Source organism: Anguilla anguilla, chromosome 5, assembly GCF_013347855.1.
Source record: "Anguilla anguilla isolate fAngAng1 chromosome 5, fAngAng1.pri, whole genome shotgun sequence".
Lineage (NCBI taxonomy): Eukaryota > Metazoa > Chordata > Actinopteri > Anguilliformes > Anguillidae > Anguilla > Anguilla anguilla.
In genome coordinates this window covers 27570941-27598115 of record NC_049205.1, presented here as the reverse complement: position 1 = coordinate 27598115, position 27175 = coordinate 27570941, and the positions used below count along the sequence as shown (strand labels likewise).

At 38.0% G+C, this 27175-nt stretch overlaps 1 protein-coding gene and 1 long non-coding RNA gene across 5 annotated transcripts in view; one reads left to right on the top strand and one right to left on the bottom strand.

The window, feature by feature from the left end:
* The window catches only part of kcnc1a (potassium voltage-gated channel, Shaw-related subfamily, member 1a), a 248570-nt gene extending 229239 nt beyond the window's left edge, over positions 1 to 19331 (top strand). Inside the window, exons 3-4 of one of the 4 annotated variants that reach the window (XM_035417992.1) lie at positions 9813 to 9995; positions 16714 to 19331. In XM_035417992.1, the coding sequence (XP_035273883.1) occupies positions 9813 to 9995; positions 16714 to 16823 (293 nt within the window). In that variant the 3' untranslated portion in view covers positions 16824 to 19331. Of the gene's footprint in view, positions 1 to 9812; positions 9996 to 11020; positions 16111 to 16713 lie in introns of those variants that run through there. The other 3 variants (XM_035417993.1, XM_035417991.1, XM_035417994.1) reach the window with 3 other exon arrangements.
* Positions 1655 to 26925, bottom strand: LOC118227488. The gene is made up of 2 exons (XR_004765291.1): positions 26851 to 26925; positions 1655 to 2326 (listed from the first exon to the last, which is right to left on the bottom strand). It is a non-coding gene; the product is annotated as an uncharacterized LOC118227488 (long non-coding RNA).
* Positions 26926 to 27175: the final 250 nt, after the last annotated feature.

Below are 27175 nucleotides of genomic sequence, written 5' to 3'. Positions count from 1 at the left end.
ACATGGACATAAGGAGTTTTTTTTTTTTTCAAAGAAAAGGAAAGTAAGTCATCACTGCTAGTAATCAGTTAACTTCAGCTAACTAACAGCCAAGTCCCTTGTAATGGCCAGGGGCTCCTCCAGGGCTTGAGCTTACGGACCTCCTGTCGTCCCGGGGCTGATAAAAATAGGATCGGGGAGGATGTAAATTAATTTTGGGACGAGACTTGAAGAAAAAAAAACCCTGCTAACCCTGCGACAATGAACGGCGATGAAAATGAAACTGACTGTACGTTTTGTGTAGCACACACAGTTCTTATTAAACCTCCTTGACCACATACACACACACACACACACACGCACCAACCAAAACAGTAGCTAGACTCGCGAACAAAATTAGGAATCGCCCTTCCCCAGTAGATAGTTGTTAACTTTGGTGTATTCAGTGCACCGTTAGCTAAGTCAGTCTATGTCGCCCTCCCTATTATTATTTATTTTACACATGCTACTTGACTAATATTCTACTTTTTGAGGAGCAATTTTTGGCCTACTGCTTGGGACTTTGGGTACTTTAGTGGTAGTTTATTGGAGAATGCATAGGGGCCTGGGCACTTTGACTACAGTTATCCCCTCCACTTTACTCATTGATTTGACAACATTAAAGAAATTCATTTAACAGAAATTGCAATTGCATGCAAGCATAAAAAGATCCTCAAGTTTAAATAAACAATGAGTGGTTGTTATTAAAGATGGCTCTGAATTAGTCACAAATTAATTTCTGTACTTTTAGCTTTTTAATATCTTCAAATATGTGATCTGGGGCCAACCACTTCCCCTGGATGAAATTACAAAATGTACCCATAATTTTTCTCATGCTAGTATAGCCAGATAAAAGTATAAAACCATCTGTTAAAAGGCACCAGAATACAGGAAATGACATCTACTCTGTTAAAAATTTTCTGGAGGAGGACCCCCCGACCCCTCCTTAGATTGTCCCACCCACATTTTCAATGCTTCCTACGCCCATGTATCTGACTCAATCAAATTACGAATGTAATTGAAATTGCTAATGACTACTGACATGTCAGAGCTGTTTGAAATAAAATTTCAGTGTTAAACTAAATATTTTCTGAGTAAATGAGCAAAATCCGAAAACTCATACATTTCAAGCGACTCTTCCCTACTTTGAACATTCATGCGAAAACATCTGTGCATGTAAGAGCAAAATTTGTCACATCACAAATATGTCGAACCTATCATGGTCCACGGTGCAAAGATATGCAAATTATAGAACAGTGATAAACTCAAACCTTTGCGCACAGAAAGCTGACTAGTGAGAGACATTGTTGTGACAGTTTGTGTGTTGAACATGGCAGAATACAGTTTTTGGATGCAATCCAAAGGCAGGAACTTTGTTCCATTCATTACCAAAAGAGCCCATTCTAAAATAAAAATGGGTGGAATTTGTTTAGAAAAATCGCGTGGATGTACCTGATAGCATAGAGGGAGCTTGTGCTTGTAGCGCACATCTTACAGATTATGGTTTCCAGAACCTCATGTAGAAGTCGATGCAAAGAAATTCATTTTGAATCTGGATGCTGTGCCTACTAGTTGGTAATTTACGTATTCATTCTGGCATTCTCAATGAGCGTAAAGGTGTAGAGATGACCCAAAGCCATTTTCAGTAGTTTATTGAACAGTTTTTGGTGGAAAAACCATATTAAACAAATTGTTTTTCAATGTAGAATATGTTTTAAGGTTTTAAAATACAGATGGAGGGGAGGGTTATACAGGCAACATGATTTAAAATATGTGTGAATATGGATAGTAACCATTAGTGACAATACGAGCTAGTAACAATAACTTAAGGGTTATCATCAGGGCTCTATGCTTATTTTTTTCAGGAGCACGTGTGCCCCTAAATCTTTTTTTTTTAAATAGGGGCGCAGTCAAAAAATTTGGGGCACAGACAGGAAAACATTTTTTGTACTGTAACATTATACAATAATTTAACATTGAACAAGAAAACATGCATGCGCACTGCTTCATCAAACACTGTCAAACAAAAGATGTTAGTCCACAATCAGCTTCCTAGTTTACGGTTTCAGCCCAGCCTTTGTTGAATGGTCTTCTTGAACATTTAGAAGACAGGCACTTCTTCACAAAGCTTGCCAGAGAGCGTACTTCAAAGCTGATTCTGATGAGCTCCTTTGTTGTTGAGACATGTAGACTGCTTCACATGGATTTTTTGATGAGATTTTGTCAATTTCTGATGCGGGAATCCCCTCTCACACTAGGAAGCTGAGATGGGAAGAACCAGCATAATCTCCACAAGGTGCAGTATGTTCTGAAAAATAGCAATATTAGGTATTGGTAACAATAATAACTGAACCTGATAAGTACACAGTTGTAAAAATTGAGTATTGATATATTACATCTTTATACTCTTGTACAGTAAGGAACGTGACTTGTTTTGACTTGGCAGTGGGAAGAGATGTGGATGGATGTCTGATGAGGGCAATAACTAGCTAGTGTCTGTATATTTTGTCACAGTCAGCTACTATGTGCATACTATTGCCTATAGATGCTTAATAAATTTCATGATGGAGCCTATTTAAAACACTCTAGCTAAGGCCTACTATATTCTATCATTGGCCACATACAACTTAGTAGTAGCACATTCTGCTACTAATAGTACTTTCTATCACTGACGACATGAAATACTGCATTAGGTTTAACCAGCCATGTGTCTGGATGTGCTAGCAATCTCAGCAAGCTAGCATGCTATATCAAACTATATTTTAGTCACAAAAGGCTGTTTAAGATTACATACATATGGATTCCTTGACATACACACACAATACCCCACCTGAAAAATACTTACGGTAAAATAAATAAATAAAATGACTTGCTTATAGCCAAAACAGACTTTTATTCAGCAGTATTTAAAAAAATATGTATCAAAATCTGCCGTTCGTTGGCGACAAAGAGAGAGTCATTTTGAGTGTTCAACCTGAAATGTGTTGCTCAAGTTCTGATGCAACCACTTACAAAGCCTGTGTTCCATTTGGCCCTGCTCAGAACAGGCATCGAAGCAAGGCACGTACAGTCGATCTACGCAATCTGGTATCAATCAAGAGATAGAAATAAGGTGACACTATGACATACTTTGTTTGACAGGCCCCTCGTTATCATAAGACAGGGAAATACAGAAATACAGGAATAAATATATACAGAAATCAATTAATCAAAATAAATATGGAAATAAATATATACAGAAATTAATGATGAAGGAAATTAAGAAATCTGGAAATAAAAAAATAAATATACTAAAGGAAATAAATAAATAAATAAATAGGCAAAGCCTGGGCACACCTCCTCTCAAACAGCACCACAATTGAAGAAGGAGAAAATCAGCAAATAAGAAAGATAAAAACAAAACCTTCTTTACTTTATTAATAATAATAATAATAATAATAATAATAATAATGTTTTTATTTATAGTGCTTCACAATAGAGGTAAAATAAAAATTAAATAATTAAAATAATTTTTAAAAAGATCAGAAATCAGAAATTAGGAACAACAATTAGATGAAACAATAAGAAACCATACTGTTATAGGAAGGCATGCATAAGAAATATGTTTTAAGAAGTAATTTAAAAGAAGATACAGAATTTGCAAGACTAAGCGCAGGCGTACATTATACGAATTGCGGGCTCGTGTCGTTTTTGACGTGTCGAAACAATTTGGGCACAGTCCGCTTGTATTCGTCAGGTATGAGTGGTCATGCGAGCAGATACTGTATTTCAAGTCCTGTTGACTAATCAGGAAGTGGCTCCGTTTTTCGCACTGTGCTTTGTTGAACATCATCTGATCCGGTCGGGAACTTGTATAATCTATGCTATCATCGACCCCTAATCAGGAAGTGGCTCCGTTTTTCGCACTGTGCTTTGTTGAACATCATCTGATCCGGTCGGGAACTTGTATAATCTATGCTATCATCGACCCGGTTGTCACAATCTGAGCCTCGTTAAGTGTGAGAGGGCATCCAAACTCCCGACATTGCAACCCGTGAAAAAATCATTTAATGTACACCCGCCCTAAGGTCCTCAAGCAGGTAGTTCCAGAGCCTTGAAGCCTTGACTGCTAAGGTCACCTTTGGTTTTAATCTGGCTTTTGGAATAAACAATAGGGCTCTGTCTGAGCATCAAGAGTTGCTTTCCGGTTTAAAGGGGGTCAGCATGCCAGAGGTAGGGGCCAAACATTGTGGAGCCTTATACGTAATCAATAAAATTTTTAAATAAATTCTAAAACTAATTTACAGCCAATGTAAAGCTAGTGTTGTGGTAATATGATCCCTTTGCCTGGCCCAAACTAACAACCTAGCTGTAGCATTCAAAACCATTAGGAGACAAGCCTGAGAAGTTTGACTGAGGCAGGAGTAGAGGGATGACTCTTTCCAAATCAGAATGGGACAAAAATAACTTGATCTTGGTTCTTAACTGGAAGAAAAACAAGTGCACTACTCTCTTGACTTGTTGCTTAAAAGTGACACCCAGCACTTTATATCTTGGAGGCAGCTAATGAGAGAAGCAATACTGTTAAGGGTTGCAGGGTTTTAGTGGGAAATATAGCTGTGTATAATCAGAAAAACTATAAGAGGAAATGTTATGGTTTTAATGATATGACCCAGAGGAAGCATGGCCAATGAAAACAGAATAGGACCTCAAATTGAGCTCTGTGGAACGCCACTTCATTGAAGAGAAAGATACAGTACCTTTAGGAACAGAGAAGGTTCTATTTGTGAGGTAGAAACTAAGCTAGGTTAAAACGATGCCACTGATGCCAACAAAATTGGTCATGCAGTCTATTAAAATATTGTTATCTACCATGTCAAAGGTGCCCTTAGGTCTAGAATGATCAAAATTGGTCAATCCTTTCCCCTTATCAGCTGTCAACAGAAGGTAATTTGTAACATTAAACAGGGCAATTTCAATGTTATGAGTTTCTGCAAAACCTGACTGGAATTACTCAAAAAGACTGTTTTGGCTCTTAAAAGAAGTCAGTTGAATTAAAACACTTTTTCAAAAACTTCAAATTCAGAAGGCAGTTTAGAAATGGGCCTATAAGTATTGAGAACTTCTTCGTCTAAACTAAACAAAGGGGGTTGACAACTGCATGTTTAAAAATAGAAGGAAATGTACCTGAGGTTAGAGATCTGTTGACAATAGTTGTGGTAGCAGGGGTAACTGATTCAATTACTTGTTAGAGGAATTTGGCAGATAACATCTAAGAAGCATCTTCATCTGATAGTCTCAAGACATTGAGTGATGGGTTAAAATCCCCTCATAATAGTAGAACTGTGGGGCTTTACAGAGAGATCTCTACCAGGAGGTGGGATCCGTGATCTAATTTTTTCAATCTTGTTAGTGAAAAAATGACAAAAATTCCACTTACTTCACTGAGGAAGGTTCAATACTGAAGCAGGGAGAGGAGAGTTAATAACAGTGAATAGAGTACTTAAATTATGACAGTTCTTTGAGATAATATCAGCTAAGAGTGTTGCTTTTGCTTCCTTAATGGCTTTCTGGTATTCAATATAGTGGTCTTTGAGAATGTCATAGGAGATTTGTAGTTTTTCTACTTTCCACTTCCATTCTGCTTTTCTACACTCTCTTTTCAAAGCCTGTGTACATTCATTTAACCATGGTTGGGATATTGGATTTGACCTTTATAACAACAAAACAAAAAATGAAGATTCCCCTCCCACACAGATGAATGCATTCCTTAACACACAATACACAACACAACTGGATATTTTATGATGGCAATAATTATAACAGTATCATGTTTATGCGATGTAAGGATGTGTGTACTTATCCGTCCATATGTCCTAAACAGTGCTCCTGCCAATTCGGTTTACATCTTACACCGGAAGTAATTGTGTTAAAATCAAAAACTGAGGAAATATTGTTTACCTGTAAAAAACTTAGAAACATCATGGACCATCTTCTCTTAAACCAGACATTCTGGCAGGGAAATGGTGTTTTATCCTAAAAGCCCAAGTGATGTTTCAGAGGTGCAGCTCTCATCACAATGTGTCTCTGAGATGATTTTTAGACCTACCTGTAACACCTCATAATTGGTTGCTATTTGTACATTTGTTATGCGTCTGTGTACTTGCCAATGAGAAGTGCAGGATGTTGTGCAAAACTGTCAGTGATTGGAACTCTATTTTTTTAACACAACATACTGCTGGGTGGTGTTCAAACACAGCCAGAAAGAAGAATGTACAAAACAGGGAATTCACTGAATGAAAAAAAGAAACGTAATTTACTGTATCTGCCTGCAGCTAGTGAGCTAAGCTTATTCCCAGAACACAACAATACATCCCAAATGATTACATAACACATTAAGTCTGTCATGGAAGCTCACTATCAGATTGTATGCCAAAAATGGGTCAGTATCCACGAGATACTCAAAGGGCAACACCACTCGCCCTCCATTCTTTCCTGCATTGGTATTTAGTGTCACTGGCGATCCCGAGTGAGGTACAGTATTTATGTTGGCATAATGTGGTCTTCAGGTGTACTTCTTTGACTGGCTGGCGCGTGCCAGGATTCCAGGAAGAGGAATCCGATTTTGAGAATGTGCACTTATTTTATTTAATCGGCACTTATTGTATGTCATTTTGGATAAAAGTAAAATAAATAAATGTAATATAATAGGAATGTAATGTCCTTCTAACGCCCTTCTCTTGGCCTCACCAATTTTTTAAAAATCCAGCTGCGTTAAGTATGCATTGTATTTTCATGATTCATTAAATAGTGATAAAAAGCTCCCTGTCACCACATATGAACCAATAATGATGTTTATGAATCACCTTAATGACAGCCAAATTTAAGAGGGGCTATTCTGACTGTACTACAATTGTGGTAACACTAAATAATCCTCTGTAACCAATGTATACAAATTTGCAACACTCTGACAGGACAATGTAGACCCTGGTGTGACAAAAACATTGACATTGACTTTTATGAGTCATGCATGAAGTCCCTTAAATGTTGAAATGCCTTGGTAAATTCCGTCAAAATGTAGGCTACCACTCACAAACCGTTCACAAACCATGAACACAACGACATAGCATTAAATAACAGCCATTAATAAGTATGTAAAAATGCAGATATATTCATTCCTTGAGACACAACAGAATAATAAAGCCATTTTACAGATGTTCTTAAAATTCATAGTTGTGGCACGTTAAATCAGTGGCACCTTAAAGTATTTAAGCCATCACAATGGGGTATTTATTAAAAAGATAGGCTGTTCTGTCTAATACCCTGCCACTGGAAAATCTATAACCAATAAATGTTCCCAGTTGCCAGTTGTTTCTATTTTCTTTCCTGTTGTCTCATTTTAGAGATTGTAATCTTTAATGTTGTGGTGTTATCTTTTATTCACTCTTTAGAATAGCTACTACATGGGTGTGAATTTCACAACATGGCCAAACGTATGTGGACACCTGACATCCAACATCGCATCCAAAATTATGGGCATTAATATGGAGTTGGTCCACACTTTTCTGCAATAACAACCTCCACTCTTCTGGGGAGATTTTATACTAGATGTTGGAGTATTGCAGCAGGAATTTGCTTCCATTCAGCCAGAAGAGCATTAGTGAGGTCGGGCACTGATTGGGCAATTATGACTGATTCACAGTTGACTTTCCAATTGATCCCAAAGGTGTTGGATGGGGTTGAGGTAAGGGCTCTGTGCAGGCCAGTCAAGTTTTTCCACATCATTCTTGACATTTCTGAATGGACCTTGCTGTGTGTCCGGGGGCATTGTCATGCTGAAACAGGAAAGGGCCTCCCCCAAGCTGTTGTGGAAGCTCAGAATCATCTAGAATTCGATTGTATGCAGTAGCATTAAGATGTGCCTTCACTGGAACAAAGGGGCCAAGCACAAACCATGAAAAACAGCCCCAAACCAAGGGGTGTCCAGATATGTTTGGTCTTATAGTGTAAGTTCACTGCATTCAAGACAGGTATAAAAATTCATAAGATCTAAATGGTAGCCACCATACTTGCCAACCTTGAGACCTCAAAAATAGGGAGGATTTTGTAACCTCCCCCAGAAAGATTTGAGTTTCAGAGTCTTTGTTTCCTGCATTCGGGTGACTTTTAAAGAATGAAAATAACAAAATAATAAGTACACTGCAACAACATTTTTATGTTAAATACTTTTAAGAATCTCAGGCAGCCAGACAATGTTTTTCTTATTGGTTGTTACTCACTAGCAGGAAATCTGTGTAAGCAACAATAGTATATCCAAGTCCAAGCAACAATATATCTGAGTGCAAGCATACAGTTTGAGCAGAAGCAGAGCAAATCTAAGCAAGCAGGGGCTATTTGAGTGCAAGGGCAAGGTTTTGAGGGAAAATCTGAACGTGAAATCAATAAGTCATGCTCTCAAATTGAAAGACTGTCACGACAGGAGGACGAGGCGAGCAGCTCTCTTTGCGTTCATGTAACCATGGATGGAAACGATACATTTGGTGTAGCCGTATTGTTGTCCGGGTGGAAACAGTAGAATTTTAGAGTCGTAGGGCTTATACACACTGTACAGTGCCAGAAACAGGTTGTGATAGCGAAAAGGAAAAAACGGTGTGAAAATTTGTCAGAAATCGGGAGAAATACAGGAGAATTGTGACCCCGGGAGGAAACCGGGAGAGGGCAATGAAAATCGGGAGTCTCCCGGGAAAATCAGGAGGGTTGGCAAAGTATGGTAGCCACTGAGAAATGGAAAGCTATTCACTATCAACATGAATTGGGTAATGTGCAATTCTAAATCAGGCAAGTTCCAGGGGGGTAAAGCATATACACAAATCTGAGGCCTTACAGTCCATTTCCCCTGGGTGCTTTACTTTAGCAACACTATATTTGTCTTCTTCTTTGATCAATGGGTCATACATTTTACCAGATCAACAGAGCATTGTAGGCAGGTAAATAGGCTGTCAGTGTTTTACTACCGCATGGCTGAGATCATTTTCAGGTCTGACAGTTATTACATAATTGTCCCATCTTTTTATTCTCTACCTTCTGTATCAGCCATTCCTTTGCATAATATAAGATGAAGTCATATAAGTACAGATCTTCCCTCCCACCATCATATCCTTCTCTTACCTCATATTGCTGCTCCAATAAGCATCCCTTACCTAAAATACTTTTTTCGGACAGCATTGGTTGATCATGTGGACACATAAGATTTTGGTTTCCACCTTCTACATTCCAAAAGAATGAGAAGAAAAATCTTATGAAGCTCCTATCTTGTCTTATTTGCCTGTTTTAAAAAATGTGTTTACAATTTTTTGCCTTGAAAACTATTTATGCACATAAAAACTAATAATGCACACTGTGTTTGGGGGTACTGTATGCTAAAGGGATGGGTAAACAACTTTTAACTTTTTGGATGTCAGATTGAGAATGGTAATGTGTTTTAGATCTGATGCATTCATTTACATGTATTGGGATGGTAAATTGGAAAGAGTGGGGTTTGAGGGAGATGGGCATTAGTCTTGGTGGGATTTTGGGATGGTGGAGGGAGATGGGTATTTATTTTTTTCCAAACATTGGATGAATGTGCCACTAATGTTGCTCTTTTATTCAGAAAACCACCAGCAACTTCACACACCTCCCCTGCATCAGCAGATACAGCCATCTCCTCCAAACTTCCTCTCTCCTTAGCTGCAGATCACAGCAAAAAACATGCAAGAAACTAAATGCTTTATCTCCCATTGCACAGTTTCTCACTTGTGCTTATATGTTTGAAGATTCCAAAGTGAATGGGGAGGCAGCTAAGGCGGCGTTGGCCAATGAAGATTGTCCTCATATAGACCAGGCCATGTCGCCTGAGGACGGCCAGATCTTTAGCCCAAGCGACAGAAGTGAACAGCCCTGCTTCCTCGTAGCCACGGGTGAGAGGCGAGGCCACACAGGGGGAAGAGTGAGGAAGGGTATGTAACAGCACCCCTGACCACAAGCCTTGTCCCAAAAACAAGCACAAAAACTGGGCGCACAAACAGCTGTCCCCCACAGGCAGGCTGTGTGGAAACATAAGAAGACAAGGTCAACCAAAAATGATAAAACAGCACATCAGTGGCCCTTTGCACCCTTTCCTGCACTTCTTTAATTGACCCTTCCCAGTTTTGAAGCCCTGGTCAAGCACCTCTTCATGTCTCAGTGTCAGTACCCCCTCCTCCCCCCCAAAACAAACACACACATACAAATATACACAAATACAGCCCACAGGACACTGATTGAGCAAAGAATGCACACAGTCCTGTCCACAACACACACCCTGCTTATAGAGATCTGCATTCTGGTTTGATGTTCTAACACAGGGCAATGCCACACTCTTTGTCTTTCCCCCAGTTCATGCCCTGACCTAATTTTTTTCCCCAATTCTTGCGATCTCCTGGATGGTATACTGCACAGTGTCTCCTGTGTAACCCCCCCCTCCCCCACTCTTCACCCCTCTTGTCTTCTCCCTCTACTGCAGGTCTTCTTTTTTACTCAATCAAGGTCTGAGGCTGGAGAGAACAATTTGTTATTCTACCTTAATTTATCTCATTAATTCATTTACCAAACATATAGTCCAAAAGAAAGAAAACAAATTACACAGATGGTGGCCTTGTTTGTTAGGATGTAGTTACTCCCTTGTACTATTATGATTTCCTTTAGAAAAACTTTTACTCATTGCATGCTCCCTACCCCTCACAACTCTGCCCCTGACCCCACCCCTCCCACATTGCCATTTCCCCAGAGATCTTCCCCACCTACTACGGGGTGTCTTTCGACTCAGTTCAGCCCCTTCACACACCTAGGCAGACAGATATCCTTTGGCTTCATCTCTGGACCAACCTTAACCTTACTTTTTCTTTTTCTTTGTTGTTCGTTTGTTTTTTCCTGTTCCCCCCGATGTTTGTTTGTTTCTTCCTCTTTTATTCCTCCCATGTCCTCGTTCCACTTTGGCCCGTAGCCTGTCCCAACCTGGGGAGGCCCCTGGGGGAGGCCACCCCCTCTCTCGGCCCTCAGGTGTACCCTCTGCTGCAGCTAGGCTGGGTACGGTGCCAAGAGGACAGCTGTGCCAGGCTCACACACTGAAGTCCCTCCCACCCCACATCGAGACTCTGCCCCAGTACTAAGGCCCCCCCACACCAAAACCACACCAGGGCAGGGCACAGGGCTTGGGCTAGCCCCTTAGCCCACATACAGATGAGGCTAAGCAGGTCTAACTGTCTGCCTTTAACCAAGCGAAAAGCCACATGCAAGTGGATATTTTTTTGTTCCCCAAAAAGCAACTGAGAATATCCCATCTTCAATCCTACTTGTCACATGTCAGTGTGTATCACAAGGTGGCCATTTAGCATATTGTAGCATTCTCCCTCAGCTTAGCTTATGGCACTTTGCAGAGATGCTGGGCTGTAGTCAGTGACATCTGACTTGATCAGCATTGGAACTAAAGGCCCATGCTGCCACATATATCTCATACACTCTTGCACAGACACGCTGCTCACTATACCTAAAAACCTAATACGTCTGACTGGAAACTGAACCGCTTCAGCGGGGTGATGTCACTGCAACTTGTTCCATGCAACTATAGCAAGGTTAGTCATATCAGGGGGGTGGGACGGCTATGCTGTCCTGGATTAAGCACTGCTTTTGCCTGATGAGGGAGAGTAAATCTTCCTTCCCTGTCTTCCCCAGAGGAGGAATTGTTGAACAAAACATAAACACATCTATGTCCCCAACCCTGGCTCTGGACTCAACCAGAAATTCAGATTCATAGAGATCACATTTCTGTGTCCCCCAGCACAATTTCAAACAGGCCCCCTGCGGCAACCTTTTGATGCTCATTAACCTTTCCAATTGTAGCAAAAGTGAGTCAAGAACCATATTAAAAGTAGAATATATTCACGTGTTACATCTTTTGAACCATCTGGTAGCTTGGTGTCTGTACAATAACAGAAATTATCTGTCTCTTCATTCATGCTTACATGAGTTATCCCTTTACATTTTTTATCCCAACAAATGGCCACCAACACTGCAAACCACATGCACTAATTCCCCCATCACAATTCCTAGACCCTGCAAATGGCACACAAACCAACCACAATAAAATACCCCCTCCAGTGCATCTTGGTGCTACTATGTCACTTGGGTTCACTACAATTCTGCCATCTAGCAATGATGCATTGCTCTTGCCGAGAATGCTGTTTATCAAATGATATAATTAATGATTCCTAAGCACAAAAGTCTCTGAAATTCATTTTGTTGAAGATATAATATTGACATTTGTAAGGAATAAAACAAGATTGCTACCAAATATTGATGGCACAAATTTAGTTGCAAGGGATCAAATTTCAATTGAAAAAACACGTTATATGTCAATGTATGTATGTGTGTATGTCTGTGTCAATTTGAGTGTGTGGGTGTGTGCTGATGATTTTATGTGAATCAACTGTTCTGTGCATGTCTTGAGGCATTTGTTTTATCTAATGCTACATGCAGTTTCCTGCTAGTGGGTGGTATCAGGGAGGTGATGTAGAATGGCACACTATGATGTATGGGACAAGCGGCACTATGCCAGTCAGAGTGCCCTGCAGCATACAAAACCCAATCAGTGGCTTCCGTTAGCAGTCCACATAATAAGGTGTGTTACTCTGATATGCATAGTTAAAAGAACTGCACATTCTATGTCATATGCAGTACTCTGCTCAACCCAATATGGAATTCTGAATCAAGACCCATTGGAAATATGCTGGATAGCAGAGATGGGGCCAATTTCACTTAAAATTAGACAACACAGGAAGTGAAAAAAAATTACATTCATGAACTTAAAATGTCTGTAATGGTCTATGTAAAATTCACAATTCATTCATTGAATTTTAATTCATTTGAATTCACTTACTTAAAATTGAATTGGCACCAACACTGCTAGTCATCCACTGTTCCAGAAATAGATGTAGGATAAGATTATGATTGATAAAGTTTTATAGACATATAGATGTATTCTTTTTTCTGGAACAATCAGAAAACATTAAGCAATGTGTCTCAAAAAAACTCATCCATATGGAGTCTGCTTATGAATGGAGCTTTAAATGGGTAACTCAGATGCTTGCCAACCTAATTTGATTGGCTAATTATGTCCCTTTTGACACAAGGTATGCCTCTTGTCACCATGATACCACACATTGCATGCTGTAGAAACTCTGACACACAGAATGCATGAAAGATGATGCTGTTGAATTGGCTACAATGTTTTATCGATGAGTAATCAGGACAAAAGAGAAAATGCAATTAAAAAAAAGAGAAGCCCATCCTAATGTTGGTCCACTGCTGCCATGTACTCAGATGCATTTCTCTTCAAACAAAGGTTACGAAAAGTCTCGGAGCCTTAACAGCATTGCTGCCATGGGCGGAAATGCCATTGGAGTATCGTCAGTATCCACCGTCCCCTGCAGCCCACCCTGCCTTTTGCGGCGGTCACGCTCCCCCATCCCATCCATTCTGTAGCATGGATCAATAGTACAGAATAGCCACTCAGGCCCCTGCTGCCCACTGCAGCCCCTGTCTACACTGTGTTCCATCAATTTTTCCCATTCCTTTCCGCTTTCTCTGGAATTTGGTTTCCCTTTTCAGCTTTACTCCATTCTTTTTTATCTATGGTTATCTATGTAGATTATTTGTTATGTCTCCCAAATTTTTTTTTAAAAGATTTGAGAAAAAAAAAATATTGTGACACAGACAACCTAATGGACTGTGCTAACCTTATAGACATGTAGCTTACTCAGGATCACACTGGTCTCAGAGAGGGAACACACACACACACACACACACACACACATACATATATACACAAACGCATTAGCACACAGTGGGTGGGGTTTCAATGAACAGGCTTCTCCCCTGTGGGCGGGTGAGGGACCTCATGTATTACAGGGCTTTAGATGAGAAGAGCCAAACACGCTTCTGTTCTTTTGAGACATGGTCCTAATTTCCTCAAAAACAGAATAATGATACAATCTAGTTAAATGCCTGAAAATTTTCAAAGCAGAGGCCCTATATTCATGCATTATTGAGCATTGTTCCAGTATTTAGGCTGGTCCTTATTTAGGTTTCCTTCTGCTGATCCAAGCATCTCTGTTCCCCAATCTCTTCTTCTCTCTTTATTTCTATCTTTTTCCACTCTAGCATTTCCTTCTCACTAAAACACACACACACACACACACACACAAATACAAATCAGAACATTTTCAGTAAGACACTCTGAGTTCAACGCTCCCCTTCTCCAAGAATCAGACTTTCATTCTTTCATTTATAACTTCTGTTGTTCTTTCTTTACTTTATACATTTTAAACCCTTCCTCCCGACCCTTTTTAGTATAGACCTACCTATCTGCCTATAATACTCCCCCTCTGTGAGAGTGTTTTGTCTGGGTGTGAGACATTAGGGAGGGGCACTGGCCTGACTGCATGGGCGAGCTCGGCTGCAGAAAGGAACTAGCTCATCTGCATGCACTTCTCCGGCTGCCTCTCTTTCGTACCCAACAGCTCTTCTCACTGCGTGTCTCTTTCTTCCTTTTTCTCTCTGACTCTATCCCTCTGTCTCATCCTCATTTTTGGATCTCGTGTAAAAAAAATTTTTTAACAACTGTGAAGGGTTGTTCTGCCCTACTCTTTTTTCTGTTGTCTTGCTTTTCTTTTTTTTAGCAAAAAAAAAAAAAACATTCTAAAATGAACAAATGAAAGTGACTGGCTGTAAAACGCCCTGTATTCTCTACCACAGATCCCTGTAAAGAGGAAACAGGCCTAGTTAAGCATATGCAAGCAGAGGCTCTCAAAGTGACCTGATGGGGCCCTGATATTGTCTTAAAGGTGGACATTACTTAAGCATCCTTGATTCCACAATGGATGAAATACGCAAATGGGATTTGGGGGTTGGACAGACAGTGTGTGAGAGAGAGAGGGAGAAGCAGTCACAGACAGAGACAGAGGACAACATTGGATGTCTCTAATCTCACTCGAATTTACAAGGTGTATACTTTTTTCTAAAATTTACAGAAAATGAAAGCTGAAGATATCACACTTTTTGTGAGCATGTGTTTTCAGATGGGAATTTTTTTGTGAAAGGACCGTACAAGGACAACAGAAGACTCAGTGTGAAGAGGACAACGGGGCTATTTGTGCAGACAAATAAAAACAAGGAATAAACATAATAAACAAAGACTAACAATAACTGTTAATCATGGTAATAATAGTTATATTGTCATCAGATAATTACAACTGTAGAATTATATCTGTTCATTTAGCATGAGTTGCATGGTGAATTATTAAAAAAGGAAAAATATGTAATTGTAATGAATATCTGTAAGAAAAAAAATATTTTTTTCTTCCAAAAGCTCCTTACTTTTACATAAATTGTAGCCAGAATATAAGAGGATAGGAGATAGTGTCATTTTCCCTTAAATTGGTCCACCGGTTATTAGGTCTTTCCTCCAATAATTTCTTTTCTGTTGATGGACATATTTAAATTAGGCAGCTCTGGTCATATTGACTACCGCCTTTCATTTTAGAAACATACATGAGACATGGAGAAAAAACTAGTAAGTTCTCAGTGTAGTTTAATAAGTAAATTAATTTAGACTTTGTTTCTGTTGGCATGCTGGTGACCCTGGACCTTACAAAAAATATCAACTGGACTAAAACTAAAATTTTTATTCCTTCCCTGTTTTATGCTATAATTATTGGTGTTTAGATCCCATGTGGAAACCTGCAGTACGACGTTGTTCATACCACATATTAAGTATTGACTTTTAACAGTGTTATTTTTAAAGGAAAATTTTTAAAGAACAGAAACTGGATGTCCTACTTTAAAAGAAGAGAGAGAACAAACGTGTTAAACCTGTCTAACTCTCTCACTCAAATGCTAAGTAAAAAAAAAAAAAAAAAACACAAGAGCATTGTATGCAATTTAGTACTTGGGGGAAGTGAATGCATGCACAATGTTATGCAAAATAAGTAATCAACAAAATAAAAGATTCTAGCATGAAATAAATTTTATATCAAACTTGCGTTTGGAGTCTGCTTCATTTGAAGGAAAGGCAATTTTTTCCTTTCTCCCCTCTGGTACATATTGATTCTCTTTAATCTTATGGTTGACCAAACTAGAGGTCAATGATAAGTTCAAAGTTCAATAAGGGACTGAAAAATAGAAAAAGACGGGTGCAGTTCAAGTGGCCATGTTTGGCACAGAAGCAGCATGGGAAAACGCACACTGCAGCATGGTGATAACCTACCCACATCTGACTTTTTTCTAAAGCATGATTAGACACAATGGCAAATTTACTCCAAAGTAAGACCTGTATGTATATGTATATATGCATATATATATATATATATATATATATATATATAATATATATATATATATATATATATACACTCATAGAATGATGCATCAGCTGAGCATGGAAATTGCATGGTAAACCATAAAATTTACCATGGGAAACTAATGAATAACATTTCGTCACACATTAACTCTGGAAACGTGTTTCATCTTGCTCCCCCTACTTGCACTTTAGAGCACCATCTACCATTCCCTCACTGACCGCTTGATTCCTAGTCAGGTAATAACACTCTTGTTGTTGTTTTCTTCTTTATATGTTTTTAGAGACCCATCGACTGGGCCGGCGCAGACAACCCACAGAATCAGTATGTGTCATGAACCATGGTGTCCCAACCACAATGTGTCTGAATCATAAAGCCCCCTCCCCAACCTGATAACGCTGTAGTCTGTTTGTGTACATAGATGAGCGCCATGGAGAGAGCATGGGCAAAGATGACAGCCATGCCACGAGCTCAGCGTAGATGTTGCACAGAAGAAGCTTTGTTGTCCTGCCTTGTGTACTTGTGTGCTCTGTAACTGTTGTTATAGTTGGTGTAATGTGTGTTTGTGTGTGTGTGTGTGTGTGTGTGCGCGCGTGTGTATGTGTGTCAGTGTTGTAAATATGCTTCTTTTGTGTTTGTGTTGCCCAGCCCCATGTGACTCCTTAAAAGACTGACTATCCACGATTTTTACATGTCTGTAAATAAGTCACTTATGTCTTTTACCCTCTGCAGTGATAATGATGACCAAATATTCCCAAATTGTGTTTAGCCAGGGGAAAACATATTAGACATATTGATGTATTTTTTTCTTTGTACTGTGATTGACACATCTGGGTTGCCTTAGGCTGTGTTTGCACCTGTGGACTTTTACATTCCTTTCAGTAGATTGGAGGTTTCTGATACGTTTCCTACTTCCTTCTGTTTGAAGAGGTAAAGACACTGTTTCTGCCATAAACTGGGACAGTATCCATCCACACAAGTAGAGTCCACCACTGTTCTCGTACTGCATATTCTCAAAATCAAATTAGGGCATAATCTATATAAAATAGTACTTTTAAGAGAATTCAAACTTACAAGGAAGTTGATTTAGATCCCAAATTTCATATTTGTCCATTTGTTTGATTTGTACCAATGTAATACAAACAAGTATTACATTGGAATGAGAACACCACCAAGCTGCCGATATTACATATAAGATATTAATATAAGATATTAGGACATATTTAATAAAACACCAAAAAGTGATTAAAATTCAAAGAGATAAAAATATAATCCAGCATCAAATGTTTTCCGTGGTCATATGTACAAATATGAGTAATCTCAATGAGCTCACTGCAATAAGGGGCACAAATAGATAATATTTTTGCATTATAAAACTGTACCAGGAATATATGGGGATGGAGGTTGTGGAACGCCCATTCTGGGTGAGCTGGTGTCACTTTACTTTACATTTTAATAGTGACATTTTTACATTTAATCTGACTGAATTAAAAATATATAGGTTAAATATAGTATTGCCTATTTTACGTCCAGAAACTAGTGAATTTTGCATCAAAGGCATGCAAATGAAAAATGTGTTATTTGTATTTGTAAAAGAAATATGAGTACCATAGATCCTACCCATAAATTATAATATAGTAATTATTCAATACACAGAAACCAAAACCAAGAGGCCAGCCTCATGGCCTTCATGTTGCCATCATTAGACTTCCAACATAAAGTTGCAAAGGGCATTAGATCAGGTTTACTTTCTACAATTTCAACCAATTTTTAATCTAATGGCATTTATGTATTTACAGACCCCCTTCTCTCAATAGGAAATGTATACAAAGAAATTGGACAGCAAAAGTGTGTTTTGACACACAAGTTCAAATTGATGAGGAATTCTACAGTACTTTTAGCAATACCAATGACTGTTTAATTGAACAAAAATGAAACAAGATCCCTGTGTTGGGAATTTGTTAACTATTTTTACAATTTGATTTGAATTACCTAATGTCCTTTGCTGTGAGTGGCAACACTGTAGCTAGCACTTCCCTTAGAGAAGTCATTTCAGAGTTTTAAAATATCCTTAGATAAATGAAATAATTCTGATGAACAGAATACATAGTGAAAGTTCTAACAATATGGATCAACAGATCCATATAATAAATTACCACTGGTTGCTAATTTATTCAGCAAGAATTCACTTGACCTCTATACTGGTATGGATCCTCTGTGATACTTCACAGCCTTTTAGTAGTTTTATGCCAAATTATGTCTATGTCGCCTCGTAGTGATTAAATAATTGAAAACTGTTCTCTTTTTAAGATCACAAGTTTTCGAGGAAGAACCACATTTCAATTTACAGTAGAGAAAATCATTTGCATTCCATTAAAGCAGTATACTATTTGACATAATTTAATCTTCAGCAACTCAACCCACTGACTGACTGAATAGTGAGCATGTTTCTGAAATGAAACTACATTAAAAGCATCAAAGTTGGTTTTTATTCAATTGGAAACCCCAACAGAAGATTCTGAGGATTCAAATGTTTTATTTAGTTTAAGAATCAGTGGATGGCAGGTCATACAAGAACACAGATGAATATATTTTATGGAATATCATATACGTTTCAATTTATTTCTATAGCTATCAGTTTAGAAATCTGACACACACTGTTTTGTACAGCGCCTCTAAAGGGACAGAGATCCTGCAAATATATATATATATATATACATAGATATATAACAGCACATATGTACATATTGTCACGGTGTCATAATTTCCTGAGGAACTGTAAACATGGAGGAGCAGATTACATTACATTACAGGCATTTAGCAGATGCTCTTATCCAGAGCGACTTACACAACATTTTTACATAGCATTTTTACATTGTATCCATTTATACAGCTGGATATATACTGAAGCAATTTCGGTTAAGTACCTTGCTCAAGGGTACAACGGCAGTGTCCTACCTGGGATTCGAACCTACGACCTTTCGGTTACAAGTCCAGTTCCTTACCCACTGTGCTACACTCCGTCCATATATGCTTGTGTTTTGTTTTGAATTTGGCTATAAAAATAAAGTTGTTCACTATCAGACTATTTTGAAAACATACAGCCTATGCTATGTCCACATACATAATTAATACATAGATAATATGTATTTAATACTCTTCTGTGTGCATATTGGCTAGCGAGAGCTAGTTTGACTATTCTGAATATGTATGACCTGGCTATACTCATTCCTCTGTCACACACAGGAGTAAATAAATTCAGTGCATGTATTTAGTAAAAGATGCAAGCTAACTGTCTCTCTCTTGCTTGTTACCAATGCATCTATCTCTCTACCTAGCTAGTTACTAATCTAAGATACATGTAGATACCGAGAGAGAGAGATAGCTGTGGCTAGCTAGATATAGCTCACAAATAGATTGCACAGGAACGAAGACAAATGCATATTCCTAGCTATAGCCTCTGACATGGTTAGCATGATTTATGATGGGGTTGCCAGACTGGGGAATTTACCCCTAAATGTCGGAGATTTTAAAAATTATTGGCGGGAAGTTTTACAATAAAAATGTTTGGGGGTCAATGACAGATAGGGGATTTAAAAATGGGTATGAGTGAGAAATTGTGAGAAATTTGTATTGTATTGAGTCAATTGAAGATGGGGATTTTGTCAAGTTTTTTTTGGGGGGGGTGGCGGGGGGAGGGAATTAATTATGGCATCTGGCACCATTGGTTGTTGAACTGCTGGTTGCTTCCTGGAACGCTCATAGTTTTGTGATTCCAGCTACTCGTTTTTTACTGTGAACTTGGCTTTAAATAAAAAGATGTTAGCTAGCTAGACAGTAATCGAACAGTTTCATTTCGAACAATCAATTGAACAGGTAACAATAAAAATAATATTATGGATCAGTACTGTTAGCTGTGCTGTTACATCATACAGTCTCATAGCACTTGCTTCATATACGTTTGAACACCACTGCTGTGAAGTTAAAACAGTTAATAAACTTTGATTTCTGTTAGAAATGTGTTGTTGCGCTCACATGCACACACTGCTGTCTACGTTCTAAAGCTCCATTTTGCCCTTCCTAAAGCTAGTTTTAACAACTAACATTCGGAAATTAAAGCATTGCTATTTTGATCCAGCACTCAAACTTTTGCTTAGCATTGTATAAATTATTCAGCTGGGGTTTGCAACATTAGCCACTTAGCATGGCAAGAACTAGATAACATTAGCTGGCCTAGTTAGGAACCCATCTGATTAAGAACCTATTGCCTGCTAGCTGGCCGACAGCTAGTACATTAGCATTTTCTGCTTTGAAGTTTTGGTCTTCATGGCTGTCGACTGCCAGTACATTGACAGGAGTGCTGCAACGCATTTTAAACAAAGGTGTTCTTAACTATCTAGTGAACACGCTGAGTGGCTAATGTTGCAATTGCCAGCTAAATAATTGATAAAAAGTTAGGCAAATTAGAATTCTGGATCAAAGTAACGACTCTTCCTTCTGTCATCATTTAAGCAGACAGGCCGAGTGCAGCTCATCAACCATGCTAATTCTGGCAGAAGCTGTGCATTTATTTACGCGTGTGTATATTAATATTAGCCAGCAAAAGATACAGCCAGCAACTTGCAAGGTAGAAGCAAGTTGGCTAGCAAGACAGACAGACGAACAGAGATCTATGTAGCTCTATTGCTAGCTAGCAATACATAGCGTCAACTAGCTATACACAGCATATACTTACTGCTGTGTGTGACAAAGGAACGACTGAGTGTAGGCTATATGTATGGTCCAGCTATGATTTTCATATTTTAAATCATGTTCAAAGCAAAACACAGGCAGCTGCTCCTCCATGTGTACAGTTTCCCAGGTAATTATGACCCTGTGACAATGACCCAGAAGTACGTATGTGCTGTTACTTATACACTTGCTTGTGAGATCTCGCAAGTTAAGCAAGTAAAATTTTTCTCATGTCCCTTTAGGGGCTCTGTAGTTTCATCCAGCAAAAAACACATGAATTTAATGTCTGTCTATTCCTGGTCCATCCCTAACTTTTTCACAGATTGTATCAACTTGTTACTGATGTATGAGAAATGTGAATGTGAGATTGTAAACATTGGGTATTTATATGTATCTTTTCGAGATACAAAACACCACAAGATAATTGTATAAATCTGATTGAAGTGAGATAATCATAAATTTAAGATAATACTTGCTAACAAATACTAGCTAATATTGACTAGCAAGCAAGCATATGCATTATTATTTTGATAATCACGTCTCTACACAGGTGAAAGACTATTCTCTGATGTGACCAGATAAAATATAATGACCCTTTATACAGTGCCGTTAAAAAAAAAAAAGTATTCGCCCCTTTCCTAATTTACAATTTCTGTACAATTTGCATGTATAATTCTAATTTTACAATGAGACCATGCCTGAATATATGCCTTAATTTGAGGAAAAATAAAATCAGTATAAAAGGTACAGCACCAGTAGCAGGGCTATGAGGCCTGTACCTGACTACATGAACTCCAGGTTAAAAAAATTATGAATGCAAATGTGTGAATGCATTTAATGACAATTTAGTATACAGCTCACAACCAGTACAAAAGTGTCCTAATGATTCACCTGTGGTATCTGATATGGGGTGGTTCACACGCTCAGTATGCTGAATCAGTCTGATGCATTCCACTGAAAATATGAAGCTTCCTGAGTCCTAAATACTCAGAAAAAGGTTTCATGGTTTGAGACAGGATCTATTCACTAACATCTTGGACATTAGCTAAAAAAGAAAACGTTAAGCTCTGTGTTCAAATGAATGTGGTAAAAGAAAACACATTTGAGTTCTTGATTTTCTTGAATACTTTCCTTTTCTTGAATTTGCCAGGAACTGTTCACCAGTTTGCCTCTTTAGTTCTGGACCAAAATTGCAATAAAACCAGATACACTGCCACATGAGGTAAAGCATGGAGCACAATGGAGCGCATATGCACAGGGGGAGACATTCCCATTTTTATGGTGTCCATTTTAGGACAGCGTCATACTTATGTTTCAACAACAAAAAACCGCAGCAGACTAATACTCGTTATTAGTAATTAGTTATTACTAATAATAATAACTAGGGTTGGGCGGTATGGGCAAAATACCTTATATTTTTCATATTGATGGTATGGCAGTATTTGATCGTATAAGGTTTTCCAATACAAATTCCACAAAAAACTGAAATATACTGTAACTATAAAAAATAAGAATCGAAATGCGGTAATAATAATTTTCATTATTTAAGAATATAAGAATATAAGAATTGGCTAGTAAACATTAAAACCCCTAATATGCAACCTGCAAATGTTCAGCTACAATACAACAAATTCAAGAAAAATAAAAAGATTTGAAATTATATAGGCTGACTAGATCAGCTTTTTTTCCCAAGACTTTTCTTTTTGGAACCAAAAATATCCATCCAGAATTACTAAATTCCTAAAAATGTGCAGTTAAGTTTTGCTGGTTTCGTAAACTGAGTATAGAAACAAAAAAGAAGCCTACTAGTATGTTCATGACACCCCCCTGCCCCTTTCCCCTTTTTTGAATACCAATATATGGTCATCGTAAATGAAATTTAAAAAAAAACAATAAACAATTTCAGCAATATCGAGTGATAATATCGTCAAAAAAATTTTAAATTAAGTATAAGAACAGTCATTGGAACCATATCTTTTTTTTTTTTTTTTTACCTGATGCATTCGAACTTCAAAGACCAAGTGAAGAAAACAATATCACTCTCTCCTACCTGTTGGGTGTTGATATGACATCCACCCCACAGTAAGGTCACGCAGATTCCATGTGAACACACCACATGATCACAGAAAAGAAAAAAATATTGTTATAATGCTTTAAAAAAATAAAAAAAACATTTGATAATTGTCAAAATGGTTTATTGCCCATCCCTACTTCCAGATATTCCTTAGAACTTAAAAGTACATCCAGATGTTGCAGAGGCTGCAAGGTTTCAATACTGCTGTCACTTGGTTTTCACAAAATTTCTCCGCACGTTTTGTTTGCAGTATCATGTCACTTTTTTAATGAAATGGTGCTTATTCACCAATTCACCTTAAGTATACATAGCAATTCTTTATCATACTGTTGCAATGAGCAATCTTTAATATTAATTGGAAGAACAAGTATAAAGTACTGTTGACAAGGCTATTGCAAAACCACATAGCAGGAATTCATATTGGTATACCAAAAAATATGGTATAGAAATATGGTATACCACCCAGCCCTATTTGTAACCAAGGCAAATAAGCCTAGCCCTTTTAGTTTAGTTTTCACATACAAGCAGGTATAGGCTTCCTAGTTAGCCTGCTTGCTAACGTGCTATCATTTTATATGTAGCCAATGCTAGCATTCTCTATCAAACAGATACCAAATAGGCTGTTGGCCCATTTCTGTGATAGGTACTAGTCCCATTCTCGAATGGCAAGACTATGAATGCGGCTGGCTCAACTTCAGATGATGCTGACAGCACCTCCGGATGAGGCTGCTTTCTGTAGGCTGATGCTGTTACTAAAGCTTCAGTGCTTGTATGACGATGTCCATAAATGGACATCATACACTTTACTTACATAATGTAAAATTTAAAAATGATCATTGCTTTCATAGGAAACGTATATGCCCACAAATTGAGTGTGATCAGTGCACTATCAAGCAATACAGGTTAGACATAAACTTGACACTGAATTCCTTGAAAGGCATGGATATTGATTTGGCACCTACGTGTGTTTCTTCTGATTCGCCCCTGTGTAGGTGAACATCATACTAACTAAGAAGAGTTATCTCTGATGGTATTTACTATTGATGGTTAAAAAATTATTCATTTTGGCTGTTCTGATGCATTTTATGTCATTTTATGGTTGATTAAAGGATTATAGAGAAATAAAATAAAATAATAAAATGAATTTCCAAGTGTGTTGTGTTATTGAATGTTTTATTTAAATAATTTTTTCCTGTCTAGGTAGTTTTTATCTCCTCATTACCGGTCGTTTCTTGTACAGTGGGACCCATTAAAGTACAGAAAACAAAAACTAATTTAGAAGAATCCAGTCAAACATACATATTCGAATTCACATTCATAAATTGAATAAGGACATGAGCAATTCTGAAATGCTCAAAGCAAGGGCCATTTGTAACAGTACATTTGTAACAACATTTTTTAGTATATACATGACACAATTTCAGATCCAATTTCCAATTTGGAATTTCTGACTAATCCACAGGTGTGTATGTACTATATTCTCTCATTATGCCCTATTTTAAATTTTATACCTGAGAGTGTACACAGTTGCTTCCATTATAATCAGTACATCTCAACCTATACACTGAGGAAACAGCAGTAGTTCAAGTTCAAAACATGGGTATCAAATGTTTGATGGATTTGAAACCATCACAGAGCTATAAGGTATGTGATTATTAATGTAATGATGCACAAATTCTTACTCTGAGCCTTCATCATCTTTCACTGCTTTCCTAATCTAACTAGCTAAAGATATTGAGTGGAGGTCTCTGATTGAATGCTCCCTGATGCTCCAGGACCACTGGTACTGTCAGCTAACATGTCACCAAAACCTTGCCAATGGTTTCGAGCCAATCCATATGAGAATGATTCGAAAGGACAGGGAACATAGCAGGCTGACAATAGAGTGCTATTACCGGAGAGAAGAGGGCCTGCTCAACATCTATTCAAGATTGGAGGTTAGCAAACCTGGATGGACTGATTGTAAAGGATGGATATCAACAATAAATGTAACTTTTTTTTTTTTTTTTGGCCATCACAATTTTATCACAGCTCCTTCCTGTACTTTCAAAATATATTGCCAATTGAAAAACAGGAGTGCTGAAATGAAATTTATCCATGATTTTTATAGATTTATTTTTCTGAAGGGCACACCAGTGAAACTACAATATTCTGTTTATAAGCCAAGAAGCGTAACTGCTATGCCACACTGCTACATTTAATTTGTAACTCTGGATAATGGATTTCTGAATGAACAGATATTCTGTGTTATTTGTGGAATTTACAAAAGGATTTTGCCGGGCAGGGTCCAACATTGTTGGGGATGTACGTTAATATATGAAAATTTGGCTCTAGTTGCAGTTCAGAATAAACATCCAAAACAAATTCTGTTCTCCCATCAAGATGTCCTCCCTCCCTATGGGAACTACTGTTACTGTTTATAGTTGCAGCTTAGAGAGCATGGTATTTAACTTACATTTATTTTAGTAAAGGGAACTCAATTTTATACAGCATACATGCTATCTAGCTACATGTATCCAACTTCATGAACAAAGCTAATCATAGGGTAAATACACATTCTAGTCATAAGTTGTAGTACTTCCATTGAATGATAGAAAATGGCGCTAAATTATTATTTCCTACACTTTGAATGTATTCTTTCTTATTCTATACCTCAGAAATATAACAATGTAATATTAGATTACTTAACATTTGGCACACGCTTTTATTCAAAGTAATGCGCAATAATTGCATACTGAAGGTCGTTGGAACAGCTACAGAACATCGGTCAGATAATGTAGATACAATTTGCATAAAGTACCAGTTATCCATAGCCATGAACACATACATAGTGTGTTGCATTTGAGAAAATAAAGAAGCTAATATTTGGATAGGCTACGGATAACTTAATGGAAAGGTCACTCACTTTATAGAGGTACTAGCCAGCTATGATAGACCTATGGCCTGCGAATGTTACTTATTCCCAATTATATTATATGGCAAGTATGCCATCCTGCCAATTTATGCCTTGGCGGGGCGGCGTGCCCCATACCTATACAGCACCGAGAGTTTGGCACTTCAGGGTTCCCCACAGACTCTCAGCCCTTAAAAACATTCATTTTGGCACATTCTGACCCAATTTCAACAGACATAATTCATTATCAACTTCACATGTTCACACAATCAAGCCCAAAACGAAGGGGATTTTGCGTTTTCTCCTTCTTCTTTTTCTGCCTCCTAGCCCACAAAGAATGTCTCCCCATTGGTCATTTTACGTACACCAGCCAATCCTTCACCAACACCAGCCAATCAAAATGTGGCATACACATGCAAAACGGACATATATTTTTACCCAAGAAAATTGCTAGTCACTACAGCTGGCTTAGTGGTAGCGTCATGGTCTACAGATCATTCAGTCACAGGTTCAAGCCCCACCTGAAGCAAATTTCTAATACATGTTTATTTGCTCACTAATAATTGTCTATTATTTCTCACCTATTGCTTTTGCACCACATCTACCCACCGTTCACCAAACGTATAGACTGCATTATGACATACCATCTACATGTTCAGTTAACCTCCTACAATATCGCCAGGCCATATGGATACAACCAGAGATCAGCTGTGCTTACTGACCTGTCTTCTTCTTTAAAAGCACGGACACATTTGACCAACAAAAATTCACGTGTTTCGAAGGCTACTTGATGGTGGCACACTGCCAAAGAAAATGACTGCGCAGTGCAAAGTCGAACAATCAAATCCCGCCTAGCCCTCAGGGGCAGATCTTTTTGTATCTTAAACTCGCATTTTCTTACACTTATATTGCTAGCTAATAATTGTCTATTGCTTTTGTACTTATCAAAATATCAGAATCTTCAATGCAGATGTTTACCAAAAGTCACTCACGGCAAGCCATATGCATTTCATGACGCTAAATGTATTTATTTTCTTAAAAAGTTGC